Below are 27348 nucleotides of genomic sequence, written 5' to 3'. Positions count from 1 at the left end.
TCTCTATCAATATCTGAATCACCTTCATCAGAAAGTTCATCCAACTGTTCTTCTAGGAGAGTTTCCCAATCAACAGTTTTTACATCAAGAGAATGTTTAGATATTGACTTAGATGTGATAGTTCTCTCAAGTGAATCCAAGATTTTAGAATCATATGGTAATTTCTGAACGGGTACGTTATTAGAGATAAAATCGTCCAATCAGATCACTACAAACACAGACTTGTAAGGTCTTTAACGTGTTTGGCTTCTCTGATACCAACTGAAAGAGCGGGGGTCTAACAACACCACCCAATATTTCGCTTAGCAATTTATATGGACTAACTCCGAAATACTTTCTAGAGAATCAACTAGATAGTCAGACTCAATCTAGGTAAAAGTATCTCAAGGAGTTAATATCTCTCTCTTGTTTTGATTTACTCAAGCTAATAGAAATCAGCGAGTCCTAATCAAACACAAGGAATAACTTGGACGGTACCAAAGACCAATGTCTAAGGATCAATCAATGACAATCAAACAACCAAAGGTTGGATTATACCAATTGATGATCTATACGCACAACCTGTATTATCTCAATTATAAAGATAAACAATATAATGCGGAAACTGAAATAACACAGACACCAGAAATTTTGTTAACGAGGAAACCGCAAATGCAGAAAAACCCCGGGACCTAGTCCAGATTGAATACACACTGTATTAAGACGCTACACACACTAGCCTACTCCAAGCTAACTTCGGACTAGACTATAGTTGAACCCCAATCAGTCTCCCACTGATCCAAGGTACAGTTGTACTCCCTACACCTCTGATCCCAGCAGGATACTGCGCACTTGATTCCCTTAGATGATCTCACCCACAACTAAGAGTTGATACAACCCAAAATCGCAGGATTTAACAATAAACAAACCTGTCTCACACAGACAAGTCTATCAAACGATCAATCTGTCTCCCACAGAAAAACCCTAAAAGTTTTTTGTTCCGTATTTTGATAATAATCAAGGTGAACAGGAACCAATTGATAATCCGGTCTTATATTCCCTAAGAACATCCTAGATTAATCAATCACCTCACAACAATGTTAATCGTATGGTAGCGAAACAAGATGTCGTGGAATCACAAACGATGAGACGAAGGTGTTTGTGATTACTTTTTATATCTTGCCTATCGGAGAACTCGCACGATCTCAAGCCAATCAATATGATTGTACCGTTAAGATAAAAGATGCAAGATCAGATCACACAACTACGATAAAAGTAGTATCGGTCTGGCTTCACAATCCCAATGAAGTCTTTAAGTCGTTAACCTGGTTTTAGAAGAAGAAAACCAAAGGTTAAAGGAGAACCGACTCTAGCACGCAAACTAGTAGCACACGTAAGGTGTGGGGATTAGTTTTGCAGAGTTGCTAGATGTCCCCTTATATAGTCTTTCAAATCAGGGTTTTGCCTTAGTTACAAAGCAATAAATATCCGCCGTTAGATGAAAACCTGATTTAGATTCAAGCTAATATTTCTCAACCGTTAGATCAAAAACTTAGCTTGTCATACACAAATGATTGTACGCTTTTAGGTTTGTAAACCACACCCAAACATGTACATTGTTGGTTCAACAATAGTTTACCAAAAAGGTTAACCATAAGAGCATTTCATACCAACCATGTTCTTCTTCACCATAACTAGTTCAAATGACTCAAATGAACTAGTTAAGAGAGTTGTTCAATTGCAAGGAAATCTTATGTAACTAAACAAGACACAATTGAAGCAAAGATGATTTGATTCACAAGAATCGGTTCATGAAATTTAATAGCCACGGTTTGTAAATGCATTCCTTAGTCTTTTAAGATTAAGTTCGGAAATCATATTTAGATATATAACCTTCTCAAGTTCGCATACTAGGTTCGCGGACTTAAGACACCGGATAGAGTTTACAAACTCCAGCAGAAATTCTTGGGTTCGAGAACTACGCCGGTTCGCGGACTGGGTTCGCGGACTTGGCTTACGCAAGTAGTTTGTCAACTCCAGCAGAAATTCTCGGGTTTGAGAACTTCGGCAGTTCGTGGACTTGGCACTTGCCATACTTCCGGTTCTCTTGATCAACAAAGTTCGAGAACTTCGGTTCAAGGAATACATTGGTTATGTAATATAAACTCTCATTCCAATCATTGAAACATTCTTAGAGGCGTTATATAGTTGTTACACCATTTCTCGTCAAAGCAATTTCCAAAGTGGTTAAAACATTCATGAATTTCGTCACTAGGTAAAGATAAACTTGGTCGAAGCGAAAAGCTTGCCAACACATATTTCGAGATATAGATAGGCGAGGTATACTCGGCTCGAAATAGCAAATATGTATGATCTAGTCTATATATATAGCATACGACTTTTGTCTCAAAGAGTAGGAGATAGAATAGATAGACTTTTTGAGTGATAGATAAGTTCAAGTCTCCACATACCTTTTTGTCGAGAAGTTCCACCAGTTCCTTGATTAGTCCTTCTACTTGTATGATGAATCGCCATGAAGTCCTTGAGCTCAACTACACTTACTATCCTAGTCCGATACTTAGCTATAAGAGACTAGAAATCAATACTTATAGTTTTGATCACTAAGATTGACAAACATGCTTGAGATAGCAACGCATGAGAGTTTGACCGAGCAGTGCTCTAACAGAAACAATTATTGGAAATTCCTGATTGTTTCTTTTGGCAGAGATTCTCTCTTTCCCTTTCTTCTGGAGTCGTTCTTCATTAAAACAAGAATTGTTTCGATATGGGTGAGGAGGAACCTTTTTCCAGATACGATTATCAACTCTTTCCTCTGATTCTTTTGAGTTTATCTTATCGGGTAGTGGTATAATCTGTCTTTCTACTGAGGAATGATTTTTTGGTTTTTTAAGACAAGAAACTTCTTTCAATATTTTTACCACAGTATGTTGAAGAAATATAAGTTTCCCGTCAAGTGTCTGAAAGTTGTATTCCTTAAGATCACAAACACAGAATAGGTTCAAAGTTTCCTTTGCACAAGATTTAGTTTGATCATCAGTAGATCTATAAGATGGTTTCTCATCCTCTTCTAACTTTATATAGTTAGGCAAACTAAGATCATCTTGATCTATTTCAGACGTGACTAAACCGGTTTTATCACAATCTGTAAAAGTCGATCAAGGACTTTTAGTTTCCTCATTATCAGAAGAAATCACAATAGCATCATTAGTCAGAGTCATAGGACGTGTCTCTTTATCAAAAGTAAGAGATTTACCAAGAGATTCTAGTTTGACAGTGAGATCCATATTATCTCTGGCCAGACTATTCAGTTGAATGTCTTTATCTCTGATCTCATGTTTAAGAAGATTTCACTCTGTCTTTAATATCAGCACTTTAGAAGATAGAGATTTTATAGGCTTTAGGAGTTTTAACAACTCTTTATCAACATTTTCTCTTTTATCAGATATATACATAGATGTTTTCGCAACCCCTGGATCATGAGTCAACGAAGTAGTAACATCTTCAACTTTTGAGTATTCATACTCTTGCATAACGTTAACAGAATCAAACATGGATTCAATTTCTTATAGGTTGGATCGCACCAAACACAGATTGTTAGATCTTTTCGTGGTTGCCTGCTCTGATACCAATTGTAAAGACGAGGGTACCCAAATATACCTCAACCTAAAACTTTTCTACCTATAAGTCCTTTCTCCGAAAGTGATTGTCTATGGACTGAGTCGAGACAATACAACTAATCGGTTCACACTCGTGTGATCGTCTATGGATACGGGATCGAGACAATGCAACAACGAAGTATGTTTACTTGATAAATGATTCGGACTTAACCAAACATAATAGGATTACTATCAAGTAAATAGGAATTAACGTTTGTGTATTTTACTTCTAATTATAATAAAAACAATTATAATTGCGGAACTAGAAAAGTAAAAGACACAACAAGATTTTGTTAACGAGGAAACCGCAAATGCAGAAAAACCCTGGGACCTTGTCCAGAATTGAATACTCTCAGGATTAAGCCGCTATATAATATCAAACCAACTTCGTATAGTTGAGACCAAGCAACTAAACATATAGTTCACCTAGTTCCGTCTGTATTCCCACGCCTCCAACTTGTAATAAGTCACGCACTTGGAACAATTCCTTTGGTTTGTATTCCAAACAGTAAAGGAACAACAAATCTGTTTGGTATCAACCAAGTGACGTGAGTTCGACAAAAGGCTCTTTCGTTTATCTCAATAAACTCCTTTCTCAGGTTCTTAGATCTATCTACTAACAACTACCGAAGTAACCGTCTAGATTTTGCAATCAATACTTTGAATGACAAAGAAACATATTGATGTTGATCTACTCAATAATCAATCCAATCTACCACAAGGATAAACTGATTATAGTTGGATCCTCTTTAACCGAAACAAGTATTGTGCACACCAAAGATTATGAACCCAAATTAGAAATCTTCAAAGTCTTCTTTGTCTTCAAATCTTTTTAGATTTTCAATAAACACCTGCACACAATCAACTTGAATCTCTTGTGATCGATCACGCACAGAGCGGAGTCTGTTAACAATGGATTATCACAAGACGTCTTTAGATCTACAAACAGTCTAAAGATCCCCGTCGAAACTTCGATCTAGTTTGAGTGAATCTTATATCAGAAGAGAAGATTCTCAAGCATAAACAAAATAGGTGCAATCAAAGTTCAACAACCGTTAGTCAATCAAATCAATCGAAAACTAATAATAAGCCGCAATTATCTAGTTTCCCACCAACGGTACTAATAGATCTTCTCAATCCCAAAGAAGTCTTTAAACTGAGCGGACGTAAGATATTTCGCCTAATTAGGTTACTTTCCTCTCCGAATAGGCGGCTCCACCAGTAACAACACAACTAGGTAGTTTTGCTGGCTCTGAGGATTAGTTTTCTACAAATGCAAACTTTGATATTTATAGACCAAGGAAGTTTGGACACCAAGGAATTTCCAAAACCGAAAATATTCTCAAGATATGCAATATATTCTAGATTATGTTTCCATAATTCCTAGAAATGCTTTGTCCAAACATTGACCGAAAATCTCTTAGAAAATCTCCAATTAGTAAATGCACATTACCAATTTTAATTTTCCAAAAATAAAATTAAAAACCTTAATTAAAAGATTCTCAACTTATTTTTCGATCCGGGATTTTCCTTTAGCTATTAAGGAATATCTTTGAACAATAAAAGATAAGCGTTACTGCACATGTTCAAAGTATGTCGACATCTTTACTTTGTAAGTCCTCTTTTATACTTACAATCTTGAAACCGATTTGCCACACTTCCAAAGGAGTTTATAATTGGTTCTTCTGACTTTCAAGAACTATGTGATTGATTAAGAACACTCAAACACAAATCATCGGTTTCACGGTTCTACCAAAACAAGTTTCGGTTCTACCTCCATGTGAGTACTGTGCATAGTCACACTAGCTTTCCAAAAATTCGGTTGACTAGGTACTAGAATCGGTTTCCCACATACTTATGGTAACTACTTGTATTTGTTGCACATGTCCATAGGATCGGTTCCCCTTTTACTAAAAACTTGTTACACGTGTTCATATGATCGGTTCCCCCATCTACTAAAAACGTGTTGCACCTCTTTCAAGGATCGATTCCCCTTTTGTGATCGGTTGCACCTCTTTACAGGATTGGTTCCCCTATGCATAAGATCGGTTTCACTAATAAAAGTCATACCAATACAATAGTCAGGCCTTGTGAATAGTTTTACCAAGAACATAAACAAGTCTTTATCGGTTATACTAATCACACATATTGGTAGTTCAAAAAATATGCAATGAATAACAAAACCAATAAGCCTAGTAATTTCCCTTTCGATTCACGAAACAAGTTCATGAATTTACTTACTTCAAACTAATGTAAAACATTGTTTCCTAGGATGAAATCTTCACCTCATACCCATACATAATCACAATAGCATTCAAACGATTATGTCGATGTCTTATATACGAAGTTCAAAAGATAAGCATTATATTTCGTATTGTATTCCTTAATACTACGTCTAACTAGAGTGTAATCATGTTTCACAGTTATGTTTTCAATATGCAGGACTTAAAATATACGTTAGGGAATGAAATAGTTCAAGTCAAATATCACTAACCTCAAGTGGAAGGATGATGATATCGTTATAGATCCTTACTTCTTCACTTCTTCAAGTCTTCACAATACTTGTAATGTCTGATAAACTAATACTTTCAAGCTAACCTATACGAAGTTGACTCTAGTGCATAATCAAGCGACTCTTTAAATGAGTTTTGGTTCATTTAAATATGACAACCAAACTTGACATACCAACGCTTGGTGGGTTCAACCGAGCTATGCTCTAACAGACTACATGATCAATGTCAAGTGATTAGGATTTAAGATACGAGTGTTATTCACTTTATTATATTAAAATAATTGTAATACGGAAGTAAAGTTAATGACACAACAAGATTTTGTCAACGAGGAAAGCACAAATGCATAAAATCTCGGGACCTAGTCCAGTTTTGAATACTCTCATAATTAAGCCGCTATACAAAGTACAAATCCAACTTCGTATAGCTGAGACCAAGTAATCTACCCATAGTTACTTAGTTCCCTCAGTATCCCTGCGTCTACGATCGTTTGGTCATGCACGTGATCCCAAGACAAAAAATAACTATCTTGAGTTGCTTTACCAATGTAAAGTCTTAAGAACTCAACTCCTTTTGATCGTCTTCCAAACATTATAGGAACAAAGTTGTTTAATAACTACTCCAATAATATTTTAGAAAAAGATTTGTTGAGTTGTCACAAAGGCTTTTCCGTCTAAACTAGTATACTCCTTTGTTGGGTTTAGATAAATCAAGATCATTATTAACGGGGTAATTAGATTTAGATTCGCAATCAATCTAAATGGATCCCGAAAGAGAACTATAAAGAGATGCCGATCTATTCAACTAAATAATCACAAGTATATCAAAGATAAACAAGTCTGGTTGGATCCTAGCTGATCAAGATGTGTGCACAAATCACGAGATACGAGAACCAATAAACAAAATCTTCTTGTTCTTCAGATCTTCAATTGCCTTATTTTGTACCTGCACACCACAAACTTGAATCCACTTATGATCGATCACACATCGAATGGAGGTTTTTAACAGTAGATGAACACAAGTTGTATTTAGATATAAAAATAGTTCTAAAGATCTCGTTAATACTTTGATCTAGTTTGAGTGACCCTTATGTCAGAAGAGAAGGCTCTCAAGAATAATCAAACTAGATTCAATCAAAGTTTCAACAACCATTATTCAGTCAAATCAATAATCGAAAACAAAAATAACAATGCAAATATCTAGTTTCCCACCAACGGTACTCGTAGAGCTTCTTGATCCCATAGTAGTCTTTAAATGAGCGATCATAAAATATTTCTCCTAATTAGGGTACTTTCATCTCTGGATAGACGACTCCACCAGAACAACACTAATGAAGTTCGCCTGGCTTTTAGTATAGTTTGCAAGAAATTCAAACTCGACTATTTATAGACCAAGCTTGTTTGGACAACAAGGAAATTCCAAAACCGAAAATATTCTCAAGATATTCAATAAGTACCTAATTTCGGTTTTCATATTTCCAACTAATATCCAACCTGTAATTCCAAAATATCTCATTAGAAAATATCTAATATTAGTTTAGTACTTAAGTAATATAACTTTCCAAAAGATATGTTTTGATTTGCTGGAAAATCAAAACATATAATCGAAAATCCTATTTAAAAGATTCTTAATATTTCGGTTTGGGATCACCTTGAGTATCAAGGAATATATTTGAATAATAAAAGATAAGAATTATATTCATGTTAAAATTATGTGGACATCTAGAACTTTCCTATCTAGCAAACCCTATTTCCAAACTCACACAAAACCGTAAAGTAATATGTGAATGTAGAGGATTGGTTTTACTCTTGGGAACGATTCTACCATGACTCCTAACATAGGTTAAGAACGGTTCTACCAAGTCTCCAAATATAGGTAGGGTCAGTTCTACCATGACTACCAACAATATCTAAGATCGGTTATACCATGACTCCCAATATAGGTAAGGATCGGTTTTGCCAAGACTCCCAAAAAAAGTTAGGATCGGTTCTACCATGTATCGATCCCAATATAGGCAAGGTCTCTTCTACCAAGACTCTCAACATAAGTTAAGATTGGTTCTACCATATATCCTAAACTAGGTAAAGATCGGTTCTACCATAACTCCGAACATAAGTCAAGATCGGTTCTACCAAAGTTCTTACTTATGTTCGAATTTGTCATCCAATAGATATTCAATGAAACCCGGACCAAAACGTCTATTGATTTCTTTTCGATTACGAAACAAGTTTCGTATATCTACTTCCTTTAAACATATGTAATCAAACCTAATTTCCTAGGAAGAAATCGCACCTATATCAAATACTGATAGACGCATTTATGTGTCTATTTTGTTCTCAATGTTCAGTATTGTTAGACTCGATTAAATACTTATTGTGTTATTTTATGTTTTTGTAGATGTTTTTGGAAAAATAAGCTCTTGCGGCGAAATTGGCTCGAAAAGTGGTGTTTTACACCCTAGGATAGAGTACTAAAGACACCCCAGAAATGCACCAGAGGAACCCAGAAAAAGTGTTGGAAACACCCCAGAAAAATTACTAAAGGCACCCCAAGGGACAAGTGTTATTCGGACTCCAGCAACGGATAAGGGGGCGACCACTGGATAAGGGGTGACCTTCTTCACAAATTCAAAAAAATATTTTGGCGGGAAAATATTTGCTCTTTACTGGCAGATTTTCTCGATTACATTTGGACGTGATTTTGTGCGATTCAATCGCTGAAACTTTGTGGAAAGATGTAATATATCATAACAGAGCTGGTATGGGTGATTGTTTCGACTGAATTTGGCTGGATAATCACGTGGAAGAAATCAGGGCAACACGGGTTTGAAAATGATATTCACGGATTTTCAGCAAGTTTGATGTGTGCTGCTCGTGTTTGGATGACACTTAGTCATTGAAGATGCATGTAGAAGCTAAATAAGGGAGTATCAGAAGCTGTTTACGCGTGGAGAATCATTTCAGGGAAGAAAATATTCGAAAAATATTTTCTTTTAACACCGAGTAATGGAGAGTTAATGAGCGTGATTTCTTGTCGTTGTTGGGTATAAATAGGTTCCATGGGTGTCCTAGAAGGGGGGTCGAGAGTTTGGGGTCTAGAGGAGGTCCAGAGAAGCAGAAATCAAGAGTTGATGAAACTCTGTTTCTGCTGCTGCTGATGATGAAGAACACCAAGAACACGAAGAACAGACTCGCAAGGACAGTCGTTTATCAACAGTGTCTAAGACGCACAGCAGTGGGTCACAGTGCAGTCTAAACAACAGCGACACTTGTGTTTTATCGTTCATTCTGTGACACTTTTTGTGCGTCGCTGATTACAGTTTTACACCATTTTCTCCTTTTCTCTCCATTGTAAACACCATTTGAGCTATAAAAATATATTTTGAGCGTGTTTTCATCATGAGGAGCTAAAACCCAACACTGGGACGACGAAGGAGGATGAATTTCATCCTTGGGGTAATTTATTTTATTCTTTTTTATGACTTTTGCATTAATCTAAAATTGAAATATGATTTGAATTAATTGATTGTTATTTAATTTGATGACGTATGCTTAGATTAGTTGTTTTGATACATCATGCTTAGGACTTACAATCAATGTTTTAAGAATCTATCTTGGTAAATCAGAGTCTATGTTAATTTTATTGAGTTTTAATTGTCAAAGAATATATGAATGAACCTTGTGTAGTGAATTCAGCCAAATCCTTAGTCCCAGTACCTCTCACCCATTGTTAATATTTTTGTATATATATTTTTATTAAATCTAAAAATTCCATTTCCTTCACAAGTCTGAAACGAATCCTATTTACTACAACCCCATCAAAAATCTGTAATCATTTTGGCGCCGCCGACGCGGATTTGTGCTTAGGTAGAATTTTTAGGTTTTTTTTTATTTCATTTGTTCTTTTTACGTTTCTTTGGGTGTGTCTTTGTATTACAGGTTTGAAGTTGGATACTAAAGACTTGGAATCAAAGCTTAAAGCTAAAAGAGAAGGAAAAAGACAAAGCAAAAAAAAAAAAGAAGAGCGAAAGAAAAAATTAAAAAAAAAAGAGAGAGAGAATTTATTTATTTATTTATTTTTATTTTTTAGAGACCTTCCATTTTTTGTAATTATTATTTTTTTATTTTTTTCTTTTCTTTTGCACTTTATTTGGACTTTGGACTTGGACAATTATTTTATTTTTTTAAACCCTAAGGAAGGGTACATTAAATATAAAACTGTTTGCAGGGAAGGACGACGATTACAATATCGTCTCGGCCCCTCGGGTTCGCACATGACACAGGATTCGTGGCCCGAGTCGACTTCAGCGGTTCTGCGCCCGTCTGGTATGGGAGGTAAGCTTTCGAAACACCCTCGAATCCCCTGTCAGCGGGTTTATTGTATGCCTTAAGGTGAATATATGCTGAGGATTTGAATATGGTTGTTTAATTTCCTAGTAAAGGGCAAGGCATGGCCAAATTAAGATAAGGACTCGGATTTCATCATCGTTTCCTTCTTGCCCGCTTTAGGAAAACGAAACCAAACGCGAACCTAAGCTTAAAATTTTGACTAGAACGAGACCTATAGGGTAACGAGCTTAGTAGGAAAGTCGTTCGAAAACTATTGGTTACTCTTTTAGCATACTTCGAAGTTCATGATGGTTTCTGTGAGTTGAATGCGTGACTGCGCCGCCTTGTGATAGCGGTGAGGCCTTGGGTATCAAAGCTCCACTGAGCTTCCCTCGCCTCAATTCAACTTACTTTGACTCAGATTGATTTCAGAGGGGTTTTCTTAAATTGTAACGAATTCCCTTTCGAAGGATTAGAAGCTGGTCTAGAAACAATCTAAGTGGAGCCATCATGCTTGTTGTTTGCTAGATTTTATAGGTTTGATTTGGTCGAGTCAGCCTTGTTTGTGATTGTGTAGAATTCCCTTGCAATTAAGAATGTCGAACTGGTATGATAGAAGCCAATACAATGATTATCGACCTGAATTTGAATATGGACATCATCCTTTCTATGACCATGTTGGGAATAGTGGTTGGGAACGCCATCCTTTGGAAGGATATGGGTCATACCCTGGTGAGCCCAATTACTATCCACACATGCATCGGTCTTACGATCAAGAAGATTATAGTACTAGTTCTTCGTCTCTAGAGGATACAATCAAACTATTGAAAAGTAGTCTTTTTTATGATCCCTCTGTTCCTATTCCTCCTTTAGAAGAGTCCCTCAGGGAGTTAGCTGAGTCGACGCGTAAGTTAGCTGAGATGAATAGTGTAGTTATAGACGAAAGAACTACAATAATGAGTGAATTTTCTATAGAGTAATCCCTCAAGCTGATGGCTGAGACGAACGAAAGAGTTGCTCGAAATAATCTTACTTTCCAATAATACCCTTAAAAATGAGGATAATTATTTTCATAATCAAGATGACGAGGTTAGAATTGGTAGCACTACTTATTTTGATGAGGTTCGATCTTTTTCATGTTATTATGATGAGGATAGTGTTGATGGAGAATCATACTTATGTAGGAATAGTGATCAGGAAATGGTTACTCCAATTGAGCTTTACAATGATAATATTATTTCTAGTTCAAATCCAAATAATTTTAATAATTATTCACCTATTCAAAAGGACGAGGATTTGACTAGAGATACCCTCGTTTTAGACGATGTAGTATTTCCTGTTTACAAAGCCGATAATGATTTAGAGGAACGAGTTTATTCTGAGAATAATGTTTTAGAGTCTAGCGATTTAGAAACAATAGTCTTAGACGAAGAAGATGAACTTGTAGAGATGAGTGAGGATGAACCTGACTTAGAAGAATCAATTGCCCATTTTCAGGAATCTGATGACCTAGAAATTAGGGAACTTGTGACTAGTCTTCCTAGAGACACTGAAAACTCTAAGTTTGGGGGTGATTATCACCTTCCTAGTGCCTTACCTTTAACTCTCAGAAAGTCCCCTAACTTAGGACTTGATATCTCTGCCTCGACCATTTTACAAGACTACCTTCATACTCGTTTTCCCGAACCTAATGATGTCCAGAAAGAAGTTCAGTCGTTAGAAACCCATCCTCTGGTTGACGTGGTTTGCCCAGGATATGATCCCAAGATTGACTTTGTTTTCCCACCAAATAGTTTTCTTCCAACTATGGGAACGTTTATATTCCAAATGTGTCGAATATTAAGTTGTGAGACTAAACCTAAATGCTTTAGGAAATTAGAATCGACACATTTGCTTAAGAATGACCACTACTCTCATTGTGGTCAATTATGTAAGTCAAATCTTATTGACTTAGAGGATCCTCAGTTATTTAGGTTATTATTGTGCGCTTCTAAGATCATATTTGAGTTTTTCAAGACTCTAGGACCTAATGATTCGGATCCCAGTTATGAAGAAACGCAGCCTGTGAAAATTTTCTATTTAGACCCTTTCATAGAACCTGAAACTGAACCACAATTAGATATAAATTTCTTAATCAGGAAACTAAGTAAGGGCTTGCTAGTCTTGTTCATTTTCTTGGTTCACTGCAGTTTCCTTTGGTCAGATCTATTTAGTTTTGAAGACCCACAGTTATTTCGACTGTTACTTTATGGTTCGAGTTGACTAATCCTTTCCTAAGTCTGGCTGAAGACTTTAAACTTAGCACTTCTTGGGAGGTATCCCATGCTCATGCAACACGGTAATATCTTTCCTTAACTCTTTTGCTTCAAATGGTAACCGTTTCTCCTTGTTAATGTTTTTAATATTATCTTTAGAACATTGAGGACAATGTTAGATTTAAGTTTGGGGGTATGGGAGAAACTTTTTAGTTGCAATTATTAAACTCCAGAGCCTAGAAATTTATGCCTATTAAGGTTTGCACTAACCAATCTAAGTGGATGGGAACATCTTGGTTATAGGAGTTGAGGAACCAATCTGATTAGATGGAAACATCTAAAGATTCTATTCATAAAAGCACAGAGCCCAGGTGTTAGAATTAAAAAAAAATGGTAGTTTCGCCATATCTCGTGATGGAAACATCGAAAGAATCCCGATCACTTCTTTTTATTTTTACCTTTTTACCATTACTAGGGTGAAATAGAGTGACTGAGATACACAAAAAAATAAAATAAAATTGAGACCAGACCATCATACCAACCGGAATAAATTCAATAAAGTCAACCACTGGTACCCTTGTATATGCCAACTGAGTTGACCTAGAGTTAGGATTATCGACCACTGGTTCCCTTGTATTTGCCAGTGTGTTGATCTTAGTCCAGACCAGTATCTCAGTCCATTAGGATAGGTTCACCTTAGTCAACATCATCCACATTTTTCTCTACATCCATCTTCTTAATCTATCCATGTGATTGGTTAACTCCGGTTTATGATGTCCAGAAACTATCCGAGTAGAGCTCTGTCACTTTATATGAATTTTAGTATGCTTGAGTGCAAACTCGTGTACAATAATTGGAATTTCGCATCCGGGTACTTCCTCCTGTAGTCAATAAGTATGCCAACCAAGGAGATTCTGTAGTGCCTTCCAAGGTTCTGCATAATAGCTAGGGTCTGGAGTAATGGTTTTGTGGGCACACCTCTGGTAAACCCTCCCGAGATTAACTCGGTTTTATTTATTTTTTATTAGTTTTACTCGAGGACTAGCAAATAATAAGTTTGGGGGTATTTGATAGACGCATTTATGTGTCTATTTTGTTCTCAATGTTCTGTATTGTTAGACTCGATTAAATACTTATTGTGTTATTTTATGTTTTTGTGGATGTTTTTGGAAAAATAAGCTCTTGCGGCGAAATTGGTTCGAAAAGTGGTGTTTTACACCCTAGGATAGAGTACTAAAGACACCCCAGAAATGCACCCAAGGAACCCAGAAAAAGTGTTGGAAACACCCCAGAAAAATTACTAAAGGCACCCCAAGGGACAAGTGTTATTCGGACTCCAGCAACAGATAAGGGGGCGACCACTGGATAAGGGGTGACCTTCTTCACAAATTCAAAAAAATATTTTGGCGGGAAAATATTTGCTCTTTACTGGCAGATTTTCTCGATTACATTTGGACGTGATTTTGTGCGATTCAATCGCTGAAACTTTGTGGAAAGATGTAATATATCATAACAGAGCTGGTATGGGTGATTGTTTCGACTGAATTTGGCTGGATAATCACGTGGAAGAAATCAGGGCAACACGGGTTTGAAAATGATATTCACGGATTTGCAGCAAGTTTGATGTGTGCTGCTCGTGTTTGGATGACACTTAGTCATTGAAGATGCGTGTAGAAGCTAAATAAGAGAGTATCAGAAGCTGTTTACGCGTGGAGAATCATTTCAGGGAAGAAAATATTCAAAAAATATTTTCTTTTAACACCGAGTAATGGAGAGTTAATGAGCGTGATTTATTGTCGTTGTTGGGTATAAATAGGTTCCCTGGGTGTCCTGGAAGGGGGGGTCGAGAGGAGGTCCAGAGAAGCAGAAATCAAGAGTTGATGAAACTCTGTTTCTGCTGCTGATGAAGAACACCAAGAACACGAAGAACAGACTCGCAAGGACAGTCGTTTATCAACAGTGTCTAAGACGCACAACAGTGGGTCGCAGTGCAGTCTAAACAGCAGCAGCACTTGTGTCTTATCATTCATTTTGTGACGCTTTTTGTGCGTCGCAGATTACAGTTTTACACCATTTTCTCCTTTTCTCTCCATTGTAAACACCATTTGAGCTATAAAAATATATTTTGAGCGTGTTTTCATCATGAGGAGCTAAAACCCAACACTGGGACGACGGAGGAGGCTGAATTTCATCCTTGGGGTAATTTATTTTATTCTTTTTTATGTCTTTTGCATTAATCTAAAATTGAAATATGATTTGAATTAATTGGTTGTTATTTAATTTGATGATGTATGCTTAGCTTAGTTGTTTTGATACATCATGCTTAGGACTTACAATCAATGTTTTAAGAATCTATCTTGGCAAAATCAGAGTCTATGTTAATTTTATTGAGTTTTAATTGTCAAAGAATATATGAATGAACCTTGTGTAGTGAATTCAGCCAAATCCTTAGTCCCAGTACCTCTCACCCATTGTTAATATTTTTGTATATATATTTTTATTAAATATAAAAATTTGATTTCCTTCACAAGTCTGAAACGAATCCTATTTACTACAACCCCATCAAAAATTTGTAATCAAATACACAATCAAGTAATGAGTTACATAGATTACGTCGATGTCGCATTCACGAAGTTCAAAAGATAAACGTTATACTTCATAATCAAATATTCTTTCTTGAGACTTTGATCATAAGAAAATGACCGAGTCTAATGCTAGAGTATTAAATATAACCTCGCATTTTTATGTTTTCAATCTTAAACGGCTTGTCAAAAACGATAGGAATGGAAACAAGTCAAGTCAGTATCACTAACCTCAAGTGGAAGGATAATGTCTTCATTGTAGTTGATACATCTTCACGATTTTCAGGTCTTCAGAGTAATACTTGTATGCCTCAACATTTCTATACTTTACAGTCTAACCTAAACGAAGTTGACTCTAGTACATTTAATCTAGCGACTCTAATTGAGTTTTGATACTAAAATATGACAACCAAACTTGACATACCAACGCTTGGTTGTCATGTTTTAGCATCAACTCATCTAGAGTCGCTTAATTAATTATTAGAGTCAACTTTGTTTAGGTTACACTAGAAAGTATATGAATGTTGAGACTTACAAGTATTACTCTGATGACCTGAAGAATGCGAAGAAGTAACAAATACAACAAAGACATCATCCTTCTACTTAAGGTTAGTAATATTTCCTTGACTTGTTTCCGTTCCTAATGTATCTTTCCAGTCGATTTATATTGAACATAACATGCGAAGATATACTTATAACACTCTGGTTATTACACTTGGTCATAAAATTATGATCAACGTATCAAGGAATTATATTGAATTCCGAAGTATAACGCTTATCTTTTGAACTTCATAAACACGACATCAACATAATCTATGTATCTAGTTACTGATTATGTATGGGATATATGTGTGATTTCATCCTAGGAAACCATGTATTATTACATTGGTTTAATGAAGTAGATGTACGAACTTGTTTCGTAATCGAAAGGGTAATCAAAAGTGTGTTGGTCCAGTTTTTCATTGAAGATTATTTGGATGACCAATGCAAGATGACAAGAAAGAACCAATCTTAACTTATGTTGAGAATCAAGGTAGAACCGGTCATAGCCTATATTGTGTGACAAGGTATAACCAATCCTAACTAGTATTGGGAAACAAGGTAGAACTTGTCATAACCTATATCGAGATTCATGGTATAACCGACCCTAACTAGTACTGGGAAGCAAGGTATAATCGACCATAACCTATATCGGGATTCATGGTATAACTGATCCTAACTTAGTTTGGAAGTCATGGTAGAACTGGTCCCAAGAGCAAAACCGAGTTTCCAATATCCACATATTTCTTTATGTTGTGTGTCAATTTGGAATTAGGGTTTTCTAAGATAGGAAACTTCCAGATGTCGGCATTATTTGAACATGTGCATAACTCTTATCATTAATTGTTTAAAGATATTCCTTGATGCTCAAGGTGATTCCAAACTGAAATATTGAAAATCATTTAATTATGATTTTCGATTTTATATGTTTTAATTACCAGCAATTGAAGCATATACTCTAGAAAAGGATTATTAGTTAATGTGCTAACCTAATAAAATAAATTTTCTATGAGATATTTCATAAATATTGTTTGATATTAATTGGAAATAGGAAAACCGAAATTAGGTACTTTATTGTATATCTTGAGGATATTTTCGGTTTTGGAATTTTCTTGTTGTCCAAACAACTTTGTTATATAAATAATTGAGTTTGCATTTCTTGAAAACTATCCTAAGAACCAAGAAAACTTCAATCATGTTGTTTATGGTGGAGCCGTCTATCCGGAGAGGAAAGTACCCTGATTAGGCGAAATCTCTTACGACCGCTCGTTTAAAGAATTATGTGGGATCAAGAAGCTCTACGAATATCGATGGTGGAAAACTATAATTACATTGTTATTTTAGTTTTCTATTATTGATTTGATTGAATAATGGTTATTTAAACTTTGATTTCACCTAGTTTGATTATTCTTGAGAGCCTTCTCTTCTGACATAAGGGTCACTCAAACTAGATCAAAGTATGGACGAGATATTTAGAATTGTTATTAGATCTAAAGACATCTTGTGATAATACATTGTTAACAGACTCCTTTCTGTGCGTAATTGATCACAAAAGGATTCAAGTTTGTGTTGTGCAGGTTATTTAAGAAGGCAATTGAAGATTTGAAGACAAGAAGATTTTTCTTATTAGTTTTTCTATCTCGTGATTTGTGCACACATATTGATCGGCTGGGATCCAACTAGATCTTGTTTATCTTTGATAGACGTGTGATTATCTAGTTGATAATATTATCTTCATTTTATAGTTTCTTTTTGAGTTCTATATTGTTTGATTGCAAATTCAGAAATTGGCGGTAATTAAGATTCAGATTGATCTAGGAAAACAAATGAGTTTATTAGATTAGACATAAGAACCCTTGTCAACAACTCAACATATCTTTTCTTAAAGATTGACTAGGGCGGTTACCAAAAAGATTTGTTCCTTTACTGTTTGGAATACAATGAAAAGGAGTTGAGTACATATGAATTTACTTGGTAAAGCAGCTCAAGATAATGACTTATGTCTTGAGATTCACGTGCGTGACCAAAAGGTCGAAGACGCAGGGATATTGAGGGAACTAAGCAACTAGGGGTAGTTTACTTCGTCTCAACTATACAAAGTTGGATTTTGTTCTTTGTATAGCGGCTTAATTATGAGAGTATTCAAAACTGGACTAGATCCCGGGGTTTTTCTGCGTTTGCGGTTTCCTCGTCAACAAAATCTTGATGTGTCATTTACTTTACTTCCGAAATATAATTATATTATTCTAATAAAGTAAATTACACTTTTATGTTAACACTAATCACTTGACTTTGATCTTATAGTCAATCGGTCTTGTACCATAACTATTTTTAAGTGAATATCAAGTTGTCGTATTATCTCGACTCTTTCCATAGACGATCACACTTGGTATCGTACTTGTAGGTTGAAAAAAAGATTATGGTGTATTTGGGTACCCTCGTCTTTTCAGTTCCAGAGTACACGATAATGGAGACTACTCAGTTTGCTCAAAAATTAGGTTTTTACAAAGCTCTGGAGTGATAAAAGAAAAGCTTTGCTTTATATACATATCTAGTATTGAATAATTATTCTTAATGATAATCAACTAATTCCAAAAGATGCCATTTTATACACTTTATTTCAGTAAATTAAAATTTATCGTTTTATTTTTATAACCTTAATTACCAGGTAACTTTCCACCTGTTGAGATTTTGAATGACCAAAAAAATTTAAGAACATTAGGGTATAACATGTTAATGTATTAACACTGAAGTTCATCTCCTATTATTTTGTTGATTTTTCACTCATCTGTGATTTTACTATGTTCTCAACGGGTTGTTTTTTTCACTTCTCATCGAAGGCTAAAACTTTAAAAAGTGTTGTTTTATCTTACTTCTCACCAAAGACGAAAATCATCATAACTTATTTGTTTTTAAGATAAAATGATAAAATTGTCCATGCCCGAAAGTGCATGTAAGTGAAATATCTATAAGAATGGAATTAGATGTTTTTTTCGGATGTAGTATATATGATTTGTGAGAATGTTGATTGTTTGAGTTTGTTTTCTATCCACATACTGTATTTTATAACATTTAATATTTGGTTTTAGAAACCTGGATGCTAATTGTCTGTTTGTTTCTATAACCAAAATATCAACCTGTGATTTTTGCCTTAGAAAACCTCCGACAATCACAATAGTTTCCTAAGGACAGATTTTTGTTGCTTAGTGTGTTTGATGACATGTCTATTTAATCTTTTGATTTATTTCGGTAATTATGTAATGAAGTACACAACTGATAACACACTTGATAGTGTAACCAAACATTTACTACATAATCAATTAGTTGAAAATATCAATTTAGCAGTCTTTAAAAGATTGTAAAAAATTGGATTCTAAATCTTTGGATAAAACGTCTAAGAAAAGTGTACATATATGACTATACATGCCTAAAGAATGTAGAGATTTCATCCATACGACAATACCTTAATTATTCAAACTACATATATAACATATATGTAGTACACAATTACTACAACAATTATTATGATTATACTAATTACATGACTGTCTGATTCATACGGTGATACATCATATTAATTTTAATTTAAAATTATTTTATCTTAATTTTATATTTCTTGGCACATGATATTTAGCTTTTATACACCAGTAGTAATTGTGTTTTCAACGATATCAATTTTGTTAGAGAATATATTGGGTAAGTACATTAGTTCAAGTTTAAACCAACTAATTACAGTTAGATAACAAAACCAAGTGTACATAGGATAAACTTGCATGAATATATCCTTTGTAGACGAACAGAAGAGGCGATGCGTTCTTTATCTTATTGTACATGTATGGACAATACTGATTATCAACGTGATCAAAGCTAATATTAACCTAATCATGCCGAAACCGGAAACTCCGTCTAATCCTATAAGTAGAAGAAACTAAACTTATTATATTAGTAAACTTTTTACCTAGGTCTTGACAACCTTAAAAGTGAAAGAAAATGAACTTTAAAATTAGTAGAGCATTGCCCAGTTGAACCCAGAAGTGTTGGTATGTCAAGCTTGTGGTCAATTCTATATGACCAAAACTATTTTTGATTTATTGTTTACTGAAGTCAGTCTTTCGCTAGGATTAGATTTAGGTAGTTTAGTATCAGAAATCACTAAATACCTTTGAAGGCTTAAGAACACAAAGACATCGATAAGAACTTTATTAACAAAGGTATGTGAGACTGATTCTTATTTACTCATTATTAATACCATTTTTATCTTCTAATACAATACATTATAACTTTAGTATATGATGAGTTACAAAGAAAAAGTTTTGTGTTCAAACTTGTACTTTTTTACCTTCGAAACATGAACTCAAGTATTGGATGTTCATAGGAATTGACGTATTTGAAGTTGATGACAAAATATAGTATCTACTGATAACTGACAGTTGTAGGGTCTAAGATGAAACCCAGGTTGCAATCTAAAGATCGAAACGCTGTCAAGTGCGGGATCAGAAGTTTGATCTCCGTCACATGCGATAGCTAAAATTTGAGACATTTTTCACGTATGAGACTTGAAGTTTGAGGCTAAGTCACATGCCAAACGTGAAGTTTGAGAATAAGTGACGATCCAAACTTGATTTAGACTGATCTTTTTTGGTATAATCAGTTAGGCATCTCTATAGTTTATGTAGTCATTAAACCCTAATTATTTGAGGTTTGCTTGATATATTTTTTTACCTGGATATCTCTCAAGAAAATATATTTACGTTACCTCGATTGAAATATATATGGAGGAGATCACATAGGTGCCATGTTGGTGGTAGGGAAGGAGTAGTATTCACAAAAGAATGTGGAGCAACTCTTATGTTTATAAAGGACGTCTGCTAGGGGAATCCGTGCATATGGTCTTACAAGATCCAAGAGACATAAGAAGCACGCATGAATCTGAAAGATGCGAAGGTATATTTGGTCGCAATTGTATTTCACTATGAAATATGATAGTAAACTAGGTTTTGTAGCCGCTTTATACAACGTGGCGTTCAAATTGAACGACATTCCGAGGTTTTACTTCCAAGTATTTAGTGCGTTTGCGAGAAATATCATTCGAAATGGCTATCCTGGGCAAAGGAATAAAAATAATATTAATAATTTTTTTTTTCTTTTCAAAAATTTTAAACTACAAACTATTAGATATAGAGTATTACATTAACTAGTTGGAAACCTAACAAGCTAAGCTCCAAAACCGTACTACTACATTAATTGAACAGGTTGCTGTGCTAGCCTACCAGCGAGCCTCATGGGTAACCTAGCCAAAGGAGCCGAAGTGGATTGGGGACTGAGATTGTGTCACAAGGGGGGCAAGCGAACTCTACCTTCCATGTTACTCTACCAGAACCAGAGCTCGTTTTCCAGTAACAAGTACCAGGTCGAGCGGAGATAAACCGCGTAACGATCTTATCTCCAGAGATGCAGCTAAAGTTTTTACACCGGATGCTTGCTGGCCTAGACGCAACTTGCCCGGAGACAAGACTAATTCTTAGCACATCCCGTGTCCTATTCGCTTTTGGTACAGAGGGTGCATCGGTCATCACTGTAATGGAATTACGCGTTCGCGACCATTTAGGTGATGTATCCACATACTTCATGTCCCGGCTGCAGGGCTACTGGGGGGTCTCCCCCATTCACAATCCTGCGAGCTACAGAGCTACTGGGGGGTGTTCCCCATTCACAATCCTGCCGTGGTTGTTTACGTGTTCGCAGTTTAAGCAATCCTACTAATAGAAAAGACAGAAATTCAAAGGTAATAGGGTCAGCTCACGTACCTCGAGTACGTGCTTTCCACGCACTTCTGTCGAGCGCCAACTCTCTTTCCAAGCCTCGATCGTTCAGATCCCGTTTTATCAATTCATCCCATGTGAGTTTCGGTCGTCCTGGACGCTTCATTCTACCTTATGGCCGTGTGATGCGTCCTAAACGAACTGGGGCGTCAGGTGGTCTTCGTTGGAGATGCCCATACCAGCGTATCCGGTATTGTGACAGTATATCCTTCACTGGTGCTACCCCAAGTTTCCCACGGACACAATCATTTCTGATTTTATCGCGCCATGTGTGCCCGCATGCCCATCTAAGCATCCTCATTTACGTCACGTGGAGCGCCATGAGGTGATCGCTTCTAGTTGCTCAACATTCCGCTCGGTACAACTTCGCGGGTCTGATTGCTGTCCTGTAGAATTTTCCTTTCAGTTTAACTGGGACCTTACGATCGCAGAGGACTCCAGTCACCGGTCTCCATTTAGCCCAACCTGACTGGGATCTGTGTCTAATGTCCTCCTTTATGTCCCCATCACTCTGGATCATAGATCCCAGATATCGAAAGGATTCTTTCCTTGGTACAATCTGGCCGTCAAGTAGCAGTTCTCTATCATCCCTCCCGGTTTCGTCGAAAGCGCACTTCAGATACTCAGTCTTTGTTCTACTGAGTCTAAAGCCCTTCGATTCCAGAGTCTGGCGCCACAGCTCAAGCTTACCTTCTACCTCTTGCTTGGACTCCCCAATACGTGCTACATCATCTGCAAAGAGCATGCACCAAGAGATTTCCCCCAGTATATCCTTCGTAACCTGGTCCAGTACTAGCGCAAACAGATATGGGCACAAGGATGACCCTTGGTGTAGTCCGATGTTGATTGGGAAGTCATCTGAGACACCGTCACACGTCCCGACCCCTGTGACCGCTCCCTCATACATATCCTTGATAAGGGATATATATTTAGGTGATACTCTACCTTCCATGTTAATTCCTGCAATATTACGCCATTGGGGGCTCCAATCTGGGACCTCCTAGAGCACATGAAATTTTGGGAGATAGAGATGACCACCTGAGGTAGGTGCCCCTTTTTTCAAAAATAATAAAAATAAAAAAAGTACTATTTGTGGTGATTTTGTCTCCTCGCGCGCCTGCAGAGAAACGCAGCTGATACAAGTTGATAGATTGCATAGGCTAGGCTGGGCAAAGGAAATAAGGAATGGTTTAATATTCGTTTTCCTATGTTGTTTGTGCTGTATAATTCACCCAATCAGTCACTCCCTCTTTCCTTTTCTTTCTAGTCTGTACTTCCTCTTTTACTTTTTTTTTTCCTCTCTCTCTCTTTTAATAAAACACTCATCCAAACACGCATTCTTCTTCTTCTTCTTCTTCTTCTTCTTCTTTGTTTTTGTTGTTTCTTTCTTTCCTCTTTCTTTCTTCTCTACAGTTACCACCAAACAAACACCAATCACAACAGCAATGTCTCTCCGACCCACATCACGAGCAGAAGTTCGTAAGAAATCATACAAAACTGGTGTCGATGCAGATGATGCAAGAAGAAGAAGAGAAGATAATCTAATCGAGATCAGAAAAAACAAAAGAGAAGATAACCTTCTTAAGAAGAGAAGAGAAGGTCTTCTTCAATTTCAACAATCTTCTTCTTCTAATGATCCTAATTCATTGTTAATCCCTCCTGTTGCCGTCGAGAAAAAGGTAGTTTTATTGATCACTTTTTGTTGAATGTTGATCTATTTTACACTGTATTAGATTAGTTAAATTGAAACAAACTAGGGTTATGTATGATTCACTGATTTTTACTATGGAATATTATATATATATATATATTTGATGATGGATTAGGTTTGACTACTGATCTCACTTGATGGTATTCTTACCGATTCAACATATTTATACTTTTTTTTTTTAATGAGGTTTGAAATTCGATTACACCGATGCTATTGCCTTTACTATTTTAATTACACCTGATATCTGTTTATTTAAACTGCTGGTTTGATTGCTGATGTGAAACCCAAAATTGACTTCTTTTTTGTACTCCATATATATTTAGGATATGACTTCGATGTGTGGCGTACGTTTTTGTGGTCTGTGTTTTCTGATGTTGTTAGTGATGGCTTCAGGGTACTGTTATGTTGGGTTGAATTCTGGATTTGAACCTTATTAATTGGATTCTTTTTGACTTTTGTTCATATATTAGGTGACTCATTAATAAATTCCTTAAAAGGAATGTGGAGAAGGATTTTTTTCCTGCCACATCAGTACCTGCCTATGTAGTTTACTCACTCTAGTTTGAAAGTGTTCATTTAGGAAGAAGAACACTTCAGTACTTGCCTAGGATTTTGGAAGTTTTACTACGGAAGACGAAAACTGATAAATAGAACTCAGGAATATATGTTCCCTTGGTCAACCACTAGAACCTGGATATAAAACCACAATGGGCTATCTCAAGAAACCATGTAACTGCCTATTTACAGCCATAACACTGCTTTCTACTTGTTGACATGTTTCTGAGCTCAAACAACTGTATTGCAGATACGGAAATCCGCATGTTGATATAAATAAATATTGCATATATTCCTTAAATGTTCTCTCTATGGAGTTCTTGTTTAGAGAATTTGAGGCTGACCAAGAACAAATTTAGTTATTTTGTTAGTGTGCATTGTTTTGATTGTTTATCTTGTTGGTGTTATTTGATAGTTGGAGAGCCTACCTGTTATGGTACAAGGAGTTTGGTCAGATAACCCTGCTTCACAATTGGAGTCCACTACTCAATTCAGGAAGCTTCTTTCTATTGGTATGCTCTAAAGTCCGGTGTTGATGTTCTATTCATTTTTAGCTTAGTTTTATTTGTTCCAGTGTTCTTACTTTCGAGGCTGAATTTTGGTTCACTTATTATGCAGAGCGCAGCCCTCCAATTGAGGAGGTAATCAAAGCAGGCGTCGTTCCTCGCTTTGTGGAATTTCTGGAGAGGCAAGATCTGCCTCAGTTACAAGTATGTCCTTCTCTAGATTTTACTGCTAGTTAAGTAAAAACTTGTGAACTCAAGCTTTACTGATGTTAATTAACCTTACTATTCAGTTCGAAGCTGCTTGGGCTTTAACCAATATTGCATCTGGGACGTCAGAGCATACACGAGTTGTTATTGAACATGGCGCTGTGCCAAAATTTGTGCAGCTTCTTAGTTCTTCAAGTGACGATGTCCGAGAGCAGGTAATCCAAATTTTTGTCTTGTTGGTCCTGTTCTTCTGTAGTATGGTTATCAAGCTATTTTTTGTTTTATGTTAGAGAACTTGATCGGATTTAGCTTGTGACGAACTTTTTTTTGTGTGTGCAAGTACTAAGTCACTTTTCTTTTTCTGCATTCCCTCTACAGGCTGTTTGGGCCTTGGGTAACGTGGCTGGTGATTCACCTAGCTGTAGAGATCTTGTCCTTGGTAACGGTGCCCTAATTCCATTGCTTAATCAGTTAAATGAGCACTCAAAATTGTCTATGTTAAGGAATGCAACATGGACATTGTCGAATTTCTGCCGCGGAAAACCACCGGCACCGTTTGACCAGGTTTTGATCAGAATTGAAGTTTTTGGTTTGACAGTTTTGTAAATTAATATTTCTCATCCATGTCATGTTATTTACTTTGCATCAGGTTAAGCCTGCACTGCCTGCTCTTCAGCAGCTTATACATTCATCAGATGAAGAAGTGCTAACAGATGCGTGTTGGGCACTCTCTTATCTTTCTGATGGCACAAACGACAAAATTCAAGCTGTGATTGATGCCAGTGTTTGTCCACGACTTGTGGAACTCCTACTGTACGATGTTTTCTTTAGTTGGCATCTTGATTTATATTTTCATTTATTTACTATTAGCTGACTAAGATATGTTTCTCTTCCAGTCATCCATCACCTACAGTTCTTATACCTGCTCTTAGGACAGTTGGAAATATTGTCACGGGTGATGATGCTCAAACTCAGGTATGTGTATTTGCAGAAAACATGACGCAATATACATAGATGTTGGACACTAAATGTTAAGTGATATATCTTCTCTTGGTTTCAGTTTGTGATCGACAACCATGTGCTTCCTTGTCTTCACCAACTTCTCACACAAAATCACAAAAAAAGTATTAAGAAGGAAGCATGCTGGACAATTTCAAATATTACAGCAGGGAATAGGGATCAAATACAGGTAAATGGCACATGTTTTTGTTTTTCCTGTATACGTTTTCAAGTATTTCTAATTTATGCTCTAAAAGAATGTATTTTGTATTTAAATGGTTGAAAAAATTGACAAATTTTACGTAATTGAAACAGGCTGTTATTGATGCCAACATCATCCTCCCTCTAGTTCATTTACTTCAGCACGCTGAGTTTGATATCAAGAAGGAGGCTGCTTGGGCTATCTCAAATGCTACCTCTGGTGGATCCCACGAGCAGATCCAGTAGGCATTTTTATCCCTTTCGAGTAACCATCATTTGTACAGTAGACCTTACAATGGGTTTCCCTTTCAGTGTCAGTAGAAAACTAATTAATTAATCATTTAAAAAAGCTAAAATGGTGAATGTCTGTGAGATGGGAAGTCAACTGTATATACTGTTTTCTAGCCACTCCTACTGCTTTCTACTAACATTGGGATCATCTTAATGTCTTTTAGGTTCTTAGTGACTCAAGGATGCATCAAACCTCTCTGTGATCTTCTAGCCTGCCCTGATCCAAGAATTGTTACCGTTTGTCTCGAGGGGCTCGAGAATATTCTGAAAGTGGGAGAGGCTGACAAGGATTTGGGAAAGAACGGCGGTGTCAACCTCTTTGCACAGATGATTGATGAATGCGAGGGATTAGATAAGGTTGAGAATTTACAAAGCCACGACAACAATGAGATATATGAGAAGGCTGTGAAGATCTTGGAAAGATATTGGATTGAGGATGAAGATGAAGAACAAAATCTTCAAGATGGTGGGGATGGAACTCAGCAGGGCTTTGATTTTGGAACTAGCCAGCCTAGTGTTCCCACTGGTGGTTTTAAGTTCGGTTGAAGTGGGTTAGACTCCAATTTGGGCTCTAATATTTTCTTTTTAATTTTCTTTTTTATCCTTATGTAGCAATTTGGGGTTATAGTGTTCTTCTTATCAAAAGTTTTTTATTTTCTTTAGCCGAATTTGTTGGTTTTGGCACACTTAGTTGTTTTCCCAGTACAAAGGGCGAGTCAGTGTTTTTGGTCTGGCTCCTAGGTTTCATTCATCTAGGGAACGCTATGAAAAAGATGTAAACCTTTCAACAATTGTGGTTTCCAGTTTTAATCTTTCATTTTTATGATAAGATCCTGATTCTTGTTTGTCATGATCATTTTAAGGCAATCAGTTCAATTGGTTCATTACTTTTCTTGATCAGAATGCATGTAAGCTGCAGGAGCTCAGCTTATGCATAAAATGTCATCTTGCCGCGAATAAGCTTCAAGGTCTTGTGGTGTAGGTGCTTGACTCGGTTGCTGCCAGGAAGTTGCAAATTTTCCATCTAGGTTTCCATCTAAAGTAATTGTGCAAGCCTGCAAAGCAGCTAGCAGACACCGTCTCCAGTGTACAGTGTCTTTTAACGAAACGTTGTTATTATTTGTACTCCTTGCTGTTTTAACGAAACGTAGTTTATTAGCTTACAAAAATCTAACATCGGGAATG

At 36.2% G+C, this 27348-nt stretch overlaps 2 protein-coding genes across 2 annotated transcripts; one reads left to right on the top strand and one right to left on the bottom strand.

Annotated features, from left to right (window-relative positions):
- Positions 1 to 22036: 22036 nt before the first annotated feature.
- LOC113332823 lies at positions 22037 to 22645 on the bottom strand. Its single transcript, XM_026579330.1, has one exon. It carries the CDS (start codon positions 22643 to 22645, stop codon positions 22037 to 22039), a length of 609 nt encoding a protein of 202 aa, XP_026435115.1.
- A 342-nt stretch (positions 22646 to 22987) lies between these two features.
- Positions 22988 to 27013, top strand: LOC113333103 (importin subunit alpha-4-like). The gene is made up of 10 exons (XM_026579595.1): positions 22988 to 23372; positions 24375 to 24471; positions 24578 to 24669; positions 24756 to 24887; positions 25051 to 25236; positions 25322 to 25485; positions 25569 to 25647; positions 25733 to 25861; positions 25987 to 26114; positions 26328 to 27013. The coding sequence occupies exons 1-10, from the start codon at positions 23139 to 23141 to the stop codon at positions 26707 to 26709; spliced, it is 1623 nt and encodes a 540-aa protein (XP_026435380.1). The 5' UTR covers positions 22988 to 23138; the 3' UTR covers positions 26710 to 27013.
- The last annotated feature ends 335 nt before the right edge of the window (positions 27014 to 27348 follow it).

Source organism: Papaver somniferum, unplaced genomic scaffold (genome assembly GCF_003573695.1).
Source record: "Papaver somniferum cultivar HN1 unplaced genomic scaffold, ASM357369v1 unplaced-scaffold_132, whole genome shotgun sequence".
Lineage (NCBI taxonomy): Eukaryota > Viridiplantae > Streptophyta > Magnoliopsida > Ranunculales > Papaveraceae > Papaver > Papaver somniferum.
Note: the sequence above shows the minus strand (reverse complement) of the source record. Positions and strands in the feature narration are given on the sequence as shown.